Raw genomic sequence first — 10,868 nt, forward strand, 5'->3', positions numbered from 1 at the left:
AAACTCATGCCCTAGGCCTGCTTTTAAGCCATGTTTTAATTGTGTACTTTCTGTTTTTTTGTGCTTTCTTAAATGTAAATTATTGGCCCTTATATGGTTACATTGTGTAATTTATGTTTGTAATTCCTCTCCTGTTAAGCACTTTGTAACTAATGTCTGTGAAAAGCGCTTTATAAATAAATCTTACTTGATCTTACTTACCGGTCACAAAAGCATTATTTGAAGCTTTGTAACTTGGTAAATGCATGGCTGGTCTCGGCCTTTTAAGCTGAAATGATAGTAATATAGTGGCATTTTGATTGGTTGCCAAGCATCAAGAGAAGGGACTGTATGTAATTTAAGCTGCAGAAGTCAGAGAGAGAGTAGAGGAAGAAGAGGAGAGTGGAGTACTGCTGATTGTGAGTGGAGCTAGTGGAGCCCACAGGGTTCAGGTAAGGCTTGTTGTCACAGCACATGTTGTGGCCGGTTACAGCTGGAACAGCTTAGTGGTACAGTATATCAGCCAGAACTAAACTGTGTGCTGTTGCTTATGTTGAGTGTGGAAGTGTGACTTTTGCCAATGTATCACTGCCTTCCACTGGCAAACACATCTCTTTTTTTCTTCTTTGGAGACTCTGAAAACACCCTTTGCTTTCTTTAGATATGTCACACAGTGTTGGCAAAAAATAAACTGCAATAAAAATCGGTATGGAACATGTCCAAACAGTCTCAATAATACTTTACTAATGGCAAATAATCTTACAGTTTTTGCTAAAACACAAAATGTTACAGTATGCAGCAATAAAAAAGACAAGCTTGGATAAACTCGTGTGGTAAATAAGGACAATAAAGAATGACAACGAGTTACCATGAATATCTTGTTGCTATGATGATTAGATGAGATGGATTGAAATAAGAGCACCTTAAAGCTGGGAAGTCACTGAACTTCACGGAATGTTCAAAGTGCTCATATAGTTTAGGAATATATACAAGGCTTGAACATATTAACAAAGTGAAACAAGTGCTATGTATGAAGTTTTTGTTCTGTTTTGTTATTTTCTTCTCCTTCTTGTCCTCTCTTCTTGACATCCTGGACAGATAATGCAATTAGGAATGGTGAGTAACAGCCCTACTGAGTAAGAGAATGATCCCTTGTTGTTTCATTAAACAGAAATATGATGAGCAGAATTAATAACAAATATCACTCTATTATTTCCTATACGTGACAAAAATTCTAAAATAAGGAACTCTGGAAACAAAATATTGTAAAATACGGAGAGACAGATATTCTTGTGAGATGACAGTAGAGCCAGTGTTTCCCCTCAGGTTACTCTCCAGGTGCAATGCATTCGTTTTGTCTGGAGGCTGATGAATTCCAGTGGTAAAGTGAAAGCTGATCTGTGATGATGACTATATTTCATGGCTGGTACAACCAAACCTCCTCAGTCTGTCAATACTGGCTTTGTCTGTACTGCCAGTGTCGATTGCCCACTGATTTGGTTGGCTAGAGTTACAATTGCTTTTTGGGGAATATTCATTTTTAAGCCAATGCCTCAGAGCATTTGAAAGGCACCCGTGTTAGGTCTGAAACCACAGTAAGCAGCGGAGCAACACAGACTGGATTGGGGCTTTTGAAAGTTTGGATCAGGTTTTGCGGGTGCCTTGAGATCCCAGAGGAGTTTGCGATGAGCTTTCCCATCAAGGGCCAGTGAACAGCTGGTCTGCAGTCAGTCCAAGTCCTTCTCAGCACACAGAATTTGACAGTACATCAGCAAGGAGAACACCAGGGCCAGGATCTGACGAGAGAAGAGGTCAAATAAAATGCATCCACATTTATTTAATTCAGAACTTAGAGTGCATGTCTACTGTCCTGCTAACACTTCCCCAAAATGCTAACAACATGTCAACAATCACTGAGGTCAGAGAGGGTTTAAACAGACAGCATAATATAAATGACACATAAATATTGGAGATAAATACCTGCACAACACCAATACACACTCCAAACACCAGGACTGAGGGGATGTTATCCAGCAGCCACTGCCTGGCCTTCTGATAACACGGCTGCAGGGGACAGACAGAGACAGTGACGACAGGTCTAACATACAGTCAGTAAAGACCAAGAGAAAGGAAGAATGGTTATGCAGAACTATTTGCAAGATAATGCTTACAGACGGACGAATGAAAAAACTCAGAAGTCTAAGAAATTATTTTAAAAGATGATTGCAATTAGAGTTAACTGTCATCGTATTTGTTCTGGCCATCATTCCTATCAGCAATACTGGCTTTGTACTCAAGTTACATGATGAGATCTGGAAACACAGCAACAAGGAACACTGATGAGTAAAATGATTCCTCAAGCTGTCTGTTGTAAACATTATCATAGTATGTAGACACACTTTAATCTACTGTACTTATTGTAGATTAGTGCACACACTTTTTCTGTTCAGTGAGGGGTTATTAGCAACATTTCAGTATTCACTTTCAGCTTGAACTTCAAATAAAGTGCTTTCATTAATCTGGATAAAGTGCTGGCTTGTTTTCACCCTGTCAGGTCTTGTCCTAATGGACTTCATTGTAGTGACGTTATTGTGCTCCAAGATTTCACCAAAACAACGCAATCATAACCAAACACCGGCCAAATCTGTGAAAAAAGACCCAAAACTAAACCTAAAACTGTGGTGGCAATGTATGAATGTAAAGCAATAACAAAATACAGTGCTGCCAGTTAGCTTAAACAGTTCCTGACAAATTCAACCTATGTTTTTTACTCTGCCTTTATTTAGCCAGGATAATGCTGTTGAGATTTTAAATCTCTCACAAGATATTTTAAACTGCCTAATTCTCTCAAACTAAATCTGAATGGATTCCAGATGGGTGAGGGTATGTGATTCTGTCACACATGAAGAATGTTAGGAATGTGTCCATTCTATTCTATTATGTTCAACAGCTTTGTGTGTACAGTACAGTGCCTTAACTTTTCTACACGTTGTACTCTCTAGTCCCATTGTGGTACTCTAATAGAAATGGCCATTACGTTGTTTCTGGATATCTGAATTTATAAATCACATGGTTTTCATTACCTGCTGGCCCTTTTCCTGCATGCTGTTGTGTCGATTTTTCAAATGGACTTGCATATGTATAGCGACTTTATAGTCTTCCAGCCACTCAAAGTGCTTTAACAATACATGTCAACATTCATCCATTCATACACTGGTGGCAGAGGCTGCCACATAAGGTGCCCCCTGCCCATCAGAATCTAAACTAATGCTCATTCACACACACTCACAACGCTGACTGGAGGAGCTCGGGATTAAACTGGCAATCTTCAGATGAGAGGACGACCCCTTGTACCTCTGAGCCTCTGCCACCCATTTCTTCTATTCAGGCAGCTTTTGGTCTGAATGCATGTCAGTGCTGTATGAAAATCCACCTTGTTTGACTGAGTAAAAAAAATTCAGCAGTCTTGTGGGTAACTTCTATTAAATAATCAATCCGCACTCCTGCAAAACCAACAGCATTTACAAAACAAGCTCATATTGTGTTTCAGGTGTGCACATTTAGATAGAAATAAGATCCTGACAACTAGTAACTTCCAGATCTGTTTATAAGGAGCCAAACCGACCTGCTGATGTTCATATGAATCGATACCTCAGATGCTAAGGACAAAGGGCAGGCAAGGTAAGTTACTGATAACTGTTAATTATAATAATTATAATTGGAAATCATGATATCAAATACTGGATGCAGTGTCCAGTTACTGTCACAAATATGTGTGGCTTCATTTTTCTGACTCCTTTTAAATTCATCAGGGCCTTCGGACACACTCATGCATCTGGAACACATTTAGATTTCATTTGAGAGAATCAGACAAAATAAAAACAACTTGTTTTATAGCTGAGCAGCAGACCAACCTCACTCCATCCGTCAACACACTGGTCTGTCCCAACGGAGCAGCAGGATGAGGGCAACGTTCCATTCAGTACATCATACCAGTCGGTTTTGTTAGTTACTCCACAGCACTTGAACTGGGAGAAGAGACAGCAAGACATAACTTATACACTACTGACTAGTCCTGTTTGAAAAGCGGGCTCAGGGATGGAGGGTACACAATCCCAATAGTATCACAACCACTGAGTGGCCAAACAATCCAGCGGGTAGGTTCTACTAACGGTTACAGTTGTGATAAAGGAAAATAAAAATGTTCCAGGGAAAAGGCCATCAGAATGATCTATACAGCCTGTAGACATTGAAATGTGACCAAGGGATACCTGACACATTGTTTAAATACAGTATGTTGTATGTAGCTTAAGAGTATGAAACAACCTTAGACAAGAGGTAAAGGTATAGTTAGTTTTAGGCATACTGATCCCTTTAGGGTGGAGTGACTGTGACAACTTCCACCAGTAGTGCCATCATTTGTTCTGTTCTACACAGCCTGTCCTACTGTACACGCATTCAACATAAGACGTTATGCATTGTTTGTAAAGAGTGCTCACCATTTTCTGGACGTTGTCCCAAGATTTTTTCAGTCCAGGTTCTGATTCATAAATCTTCATACCTTCCTTCAATTCACCTTGTGCTTTGGCATCCAGCTTACAAAAAGAGGAAGAAAGAAACAGATATTTGATCCAGGATCTTGAGGCAGAGTGAACATGGATAGGTGATCAGTCTACTGATCACCTATCAAGCAGTAGTTCTGTCCTCACTCCTCTATGGGGCTGAATGCTGCACTACCTACAACAGACACATCACAGCCCTGGAACAATATCAGCAGCAATGCCTAGAAGATCCTCTGGACCAACGGGGAAGACAGGCGGACAAACGTCACCATCCTGGAGGAAGCCAACCTACCAAGTATCTCCACAACTATCATGGAACCAGCTTCGATGGACAGGCCATACAATCCACACCCAAGGGGAACAAAAGAAGCATTACATGGATGACCTCATATCCCACCTGAGAAGATAATGCATTAACCCCAACAACTGGGAAGAGATGGCCTGTTACAGGAACCTCTGGAAGAGGTTGGCTTATCAAGGCACAGCAGAAGAAGGACCTCCACCTTCTTCTTCACTTCTGCTGGTGCTAAGATTTTTTACAACTGAGGCCCTGGTAGTGTGGACATACAGCAATGTGTCATAAAAGGGCATTTGCTTGATTATTCACTTTCTATAATGTTAGAAATACTGAAAAGCAATCACATACAATTTCCCATGGTGATGTGTTTTTAAGATTCCTGACATTGAGAGAGAGGCAGGGTTCATTGTGGAGAGGTCGCAGCTCAATCACAGAACGCATAGAAACAGACAACCATCCATGCTCACAGTCACACCTACACGTAATTTAGAGTCAGCAATTAACCTAACCTGCATGTTATTGACTGTTAAAGGAAAACCCACGCTGACACGAGGAGAACATGAAAACTCACCCAGCGGGTTCAAACCCAGAACCCTCTGTGAGGCGACAGATTGATGCTTGCTGCATCCATCCTCACTAGACAAATCTTTAAACTGGAGTTCTGACGATTATATCGCATTGCTCCATTTTATTAAGCTTGTGACAATCTTTGATGAACATTAGTTATTACAAAACGTTCATATTTCATAAACATTATCCCAAACCCAGAGGCTGCTTGTATCATATTTTATACGTAACCAGAGGTCATAGTGAAAAACATTCAGGATTCCTAAAGAGTAATGCGCAAAGAAAACATTGTGTTTCTATTTCATTACATGTAACAACGAGATCAAATGTCCCCGTCGCTATGGGCCCCCTGATTATATTATCGTCTGTCTTCGTATTGTTTTATTGTTATTGTTGGTTGTATGTTGTGAACTTATTATATAATGATTGATCATCATGAGCTCTCTGGTTTCACTTTAGCTGTTTTCATCCATTAAAAGTTTCCTGATGAAATCACTTCAGGAGCTGGACTGAATATAACTAATACCATATGTTAAAACGTTAGCGCTAACGTATATCATTAGCAAAATAGACATTTTATTTTTTAATAGTAATACTTTCCCTAGCTCATAAAGCTAAAAGTCAAATGTCCAGTGAAAACAACAAAGGGGACAGAAGTCAACGAGAAGTCTTGAGCCTCTGCAAAAACCAAAACAAAAAGTAAATGAAGTTATTATAACTAAGGTTCAGGAACAAGATCATCTTCTCTCCCCACTAATTCAGTGTCCTGTGTCTCATACTGCTTTTTTTTGAGAAAAAGCAGTATGTATGTTATTTTGGAAGGTTTTCAATATGTTTGGAAAATTACATGATGACCTTTTTTTTTTTTTTTTTTTTTTTTAACAGACCTATGCTAGATATATGTGTCCAACTCATAGACTGTACATAAGAAGTGGACCCACCCTGAGTCTCCACCCCCACCGTACACGACCCCAACTGACCTTCAGCTCTTGTTCATCGCCATGCAACCGGCCCCCTTCCATTCCTCTCCTCCACCCCTCATCATCCCACAGAACTCAACCAGTAACCAACCTTTTCCACATCCTGCAGCCATTCCAAATAAAACTACTTTTGTTCCTTACTCATGCCCTGGTCTTTGTTAGTGATTTTGACAATGATAACTGCTGCATTGATTTGGATATCTGATATATTCAATAACATTGGAACCTAATCTGAGAAAGACTGAGCAAAGAGGATTCCAGCCGACTCAGTCAAAATTTGATCTCAGAGTCAGCAAATTTAGATTTTAACTTACCCATGTCCTTTTCTGTTGAACCATATCTATAACAACAACAGCAGACTTGTTTTTTTCCAAGTCATCTTCATTTTCACCACATTTATATTTTCTCTCCTAATTTTGAGATGAACCTTAGCCTTGATCATTCCCCGTACAATAGTGATGTTATTACGATGTTTATTTTGTATCTCTTATTTTATTCTCGTTCTAATGTTATCCTCTGTGTACATTGCATTGGTAGATGGTGAGCTCACCTTGTCATGGAAGATGTGTATAACCAACATTAGAGTGACCTCTGTCAGGACCAGGAGCAGAAGGATCACAAAGAACTGCAGAACAGAAAAGAGCAGTTGGAGACTGACATAGCCAAAAGATATCTGCAACTTCTCCACCTGGTGGACCTCTCACCATGAACAACAGGCACCGCTGCTCTTTCAGGGCTCCGAGACAACCCAGGAAGCCAGTCACCATGGTGATGCCACCGGCAACCAGCAGCAGGTTGGCAGCTGAGAGGGATGGAAAAGACAGGGGAAGAGAGGAAAACTCCGCCTGCGTGAAGGAAAGCCAGACTCCAATGCCAAACAAGCCGCATCCTCCTAGCTTTTCAGGAAATGTAATGTCAAGCCGGTGTCAAAATGCAACTTTACTCACAATGCATAGTCTGGAAATTGTGTGAACTTGGCACGTCTGTGGAACTCAGTGTTAAATTATTTCAGAAGCATGCAATAAGCATATTCAAAGTTAACTCTTTATGGAAAGTGTAAATGGACAAAAATGTATGACAGCAACTTGGGACTGAGCAATACTAACCCAGAAGATGAGGTTAAAGACAAACATCAAATATTTGACACAGCACAAACACCTCCGAGACACTGACATCCTGCAACAGAAAGAGGGAAGCAGAAGAGAACTACGTTCAAACAATGCTGCATGTCACCGCTAACTTAGCCTGGCTACTGTGTTTTTGTGCCGTCATGCGGGTCACTATGGTTAAATAACTGAGGAATGAATGTACAGTCTCTTTTATGGCTTTGTTGTGGTGTGTCTGGGGTTTCCTTGGTGAGAGGGCTGGTGTTTGAGCAGGGAGCAAGTCACCAAAGAGATGGGAAATGTGTATTGTGAAGAAGAATGATAAGATGTTTCAAGACAATTCAATTTCAGTTTTTACAGCACAAACACATACAACGGGGGCGTGTCCAGGGAGGAAATTTTCCAAAACTAGGATTGGCTAGTTCAAACCAACTGTTTGTTAATTATTAACACTTTTAACCGAATTCTAGATTGTGTCCATACTGGTTGTAATGAAATGTATTTATCTTAATGTGGTTGGTTCTTCTGTTACTGTATTTTTACAGTTACATACGAACTAAAAAGTATGGAACCTCTATGTTACAATTGTGTTGTGATTGGTTGGTATATCTTTTAAATAAAAATGTTAAACACAGGACTGTAAGATACTGTAATGTTAGTTATTAAAGTAGATATGAGTAGTGGAGACCGGAAGGTAATGCTATTCTGACGTGTTTGTGTGTGTGTGTGTGTGTGTGTGTGTGTGTGTGTGTGTGTGTGTGTGTGTGTGTGTGTGTGTGTGTGCGTGTGCGTGTGTGTGTTTCCACAGACAGTGATATGTTCTGGTATATTATAGTCACATGTTGTACATGTGTACTTTGTTACTGTGATACAACCTACTGTGATGCTACTTCAGCTTCCTGTTTTCTTTGCACAGGATGAAGACGGTGGATATTTTAAAAAGTGGTCACTAATAGAGGAATAATTACAGCGACTAACTCTTTTAGTGTATGAGTTTATATGACGTTGATGTTTTTAATAGGTCAAAGTTGTGAAACATTACCCTACAAACACGTTATGTGTTTGAGTGTATGTGAGCATGTTCACAGTAGTAGTGTGATTGGTCTCTGACTAAGTGGTCCTCACACTGACTACTGACCCCACACAGGAAGTCAAACTGCTGACAGGAAGGAAACTCCCTCCTCTCCTCAGTAGACCTAATTATACTGCTGAAGGCATTTCCCAAGGCCACAGCAAACCTGTGAGTCACACATCTTCTACAAACCCTTTTTCAGAGCAAAGTGACGATAGCTGCTGTGGTTAAGTATGGCACAGAATTATGTTAGTTGTTGTATTGATTGTATAAATCAAGGAGGAAAGCTTGTGTTTCATGTCAGTGCATGTTTCTACCAGCTACTATAGGTGAATAGTCAGAGGACATGATGAGACCTACAGCAGAGGTTCTCAAAGTCTGAGACTGTGAATAAGGCAACGAGGGCTAGCCAATCAGAGGCAGGGAAGGAATGCAGAGTGCTTCACTCAATGCAGGTGTGGGGGAAAAAAATCAATCAATCAATAACAGACCGAGCATCTGCCAGTGGCTATGAAAGATGATTTGGCCTGTGGATGAAAGGGAACCTCAATCTCTCCAAAAACTCTCTTGCACACTTATTGCTAGTGCCTAAGGTTGCCATAGACACTCAACAATTGACCCAAGACAGCCTAGTAGTACTGTTTGACATAACTTCAGACTACACCAAAGAAAAATGTCTGTCCTGATTCACTGATTTATCTGTTTCTGACTCAGAGAAAGTAGGAAAATAGAAACTACTGTATCTCTGAGCTATCTATGAAACACACATATTTAGGCTACGCTATGTGATCTTATCACTAATGTAAAAACTAATGTCATCAGTTTTTATTTCCATTTGGTCTCTACTCTGAATAGTTTGTAGCCCCCCGGGGGAGGCCCGCCTCCCACTTTGAAAACCTCCGACCTACAGTGATTGATCGAACACCAGTAACCCTCACACATGTCAGTATCTCATCAGCCATTGCTATGGTTTATGTTTGGGTATTTTAGGCACAAAACGTCTAGAGGTCCTCATCAGGTACATGTCAACAGTAGGACTGTCCTCGACTAATTGATTAGTGTAGTTATTAGACAGATCAGTAAAACTGTAAAACCAGGTGGCACCTTGTATGGAGGCCATCAGTGAATGACTGTCATTTTCACAGCGCTGTGAGTGGTCTGAAGACTAGAGACGTTCTATATAAATGCAAGTCCAGACCAGAGATGTGCTCATAAGTTTCTTGGAAATAAGTCGTTCAAAATGAAAAAGCATAAAAAGTGACGAAAGAAATCTTCCAGTAAACAGGTGGTTTGAAGGGCAATCCTTTCAACTCATTTAATGCATTGTTGAGATTATTATGTTGATAACTATAATTGATATTATCATTATTATGGTCAGCAGCCCAGTGTGTTTAATGAGGTCCACAGATGTTTTGCACAGTGAAAACAGTTCCATGTTAACGCATCGAAACTAAACATGAACAGTGATTAGTAGGACAAATGTAATATTCATTTAAACATGCTGAGGTTTGAACATTAAGTGGAGTGTCTGGTGTCCAGATTTAGTGTAACAGTAATTCATATGCAATAGACTTTACCTGAAGGTGAGTTTCTATTCTTTGTCCTGGTCCTCTTCGTGTCTCCCGGCTCCTTCACCCCCTGGTTCTGTTCTTTACTTACTTTTTCTCTTCAGATCCCCTTCGCATTGGTCCCTGAAGCAGCCAGGCTTTGCTTCTCTTCCTCGCTATTGTTCTTCACTGGTAGACGTTGTCCGCCCGCTTTCCCCAAATCAACTTGTCCTCTTCCACGATTCAGAACTTTATATTAGATTTCTGTAATTTTCCACCTGGAAGGTTTTACTTTACTTTTTGTGTCGTTTTCTTAACAGAACTGCATCTCTTTCTCTCTTTCTCTCCTAAATTATTTCCAGATGTGCGTTGTTGCCCGCCCTCTCTGTGTTCCTCCCCTTCACATTTTTTCCTGCTACTTGTCCCTCCTCCAGCTCATAGCTTCTAAACCTCAGCCTGCCCCACTTTTCCCACTTCTTTCTCTTTGTTCCGGAAACGTTGGGTCATCCTCCTGTTTCCTGTGTCTCAGTGATGTTCTTTACATTGCTGCACTTGGACGTACTCTCACAAGCATGCAAACTGTCTTTCCTGACCAAATGGTGGATTTGCTCCACGTTACTGCTGACCACTTCCAAAGCACATTAGAGCTTTAAATGTTTCAAGCTAGCCACTGCTTTCTATTCCTTTACTACAACATTAACTTGTGTTGTCTCTGTGTTATCTCTCAATGTGTTGTCTCTCTCAAAGTAAAACAAAC

At 40.4% G+C, this 10,868-nt stretch overlaps 1 protein-coding gene across 2 annotated transcripts; it reads right to left on the reverse strand.

The window, feature by feature from the left end:
• Positions 1–701: 701 nt before the first annotated feature.
• tspan4b (tetraspanin 4b) lies at positions 702–10,474 on the reverse strand. 2 transcript variants are annotated; one of them, XM_076082342.1, is made up of 8 exons: positions 10,142–10,474; positions 7,493–7,562; positions 7,091–7,282; positions 6,937–7,011; positions 4,479–4,574; positions 3,894–4,007; positions 1,960–2,043; positions 702–1,775 (listed from the first exon to the last, which is right to left on the reverse strand). In XM_076082342.1, exons 2-8 carry the CDS (start codon positions 7,559–7,561, stop codon positions 1,707–1,709), a joined length of 699 nt encoding a protein of 232 aa, XP_075938457.1. In that variant the 5' UTR covers position 7,562; positions 10,142–10,474; the 3' UTR covers positions 702–1,706. The 2 variants fall into 2 exon arrangements, with proteins under 2 accessions (XP_075938457.1, XP_075938458.1); XM_076082343.1 differs by lacking the exon at positions 10,142–10,474 and having other exon boundaries at positions 7,493–7,672.
• Between the last annotated feature and the right edge of the window lie 394 nt (positions 10,475–10,868).

This window comes from Anarhichas minor, unplaced genomic scaffold (assembly GCF_050575085.1).
Source record: "Anarhichas minor isolate MPS153535 unplaced genomic scaffold, ASM5057508v1 ptg000007l, whole genome shotgun sequence".
Taxonomy (NCBI): domain Eukaryota; kingdom Metazoa; phylum Chordata; class Actinopteri; order Perciformes; family Anarhichadidae; genus Anarhichas; species Anarhichas minor.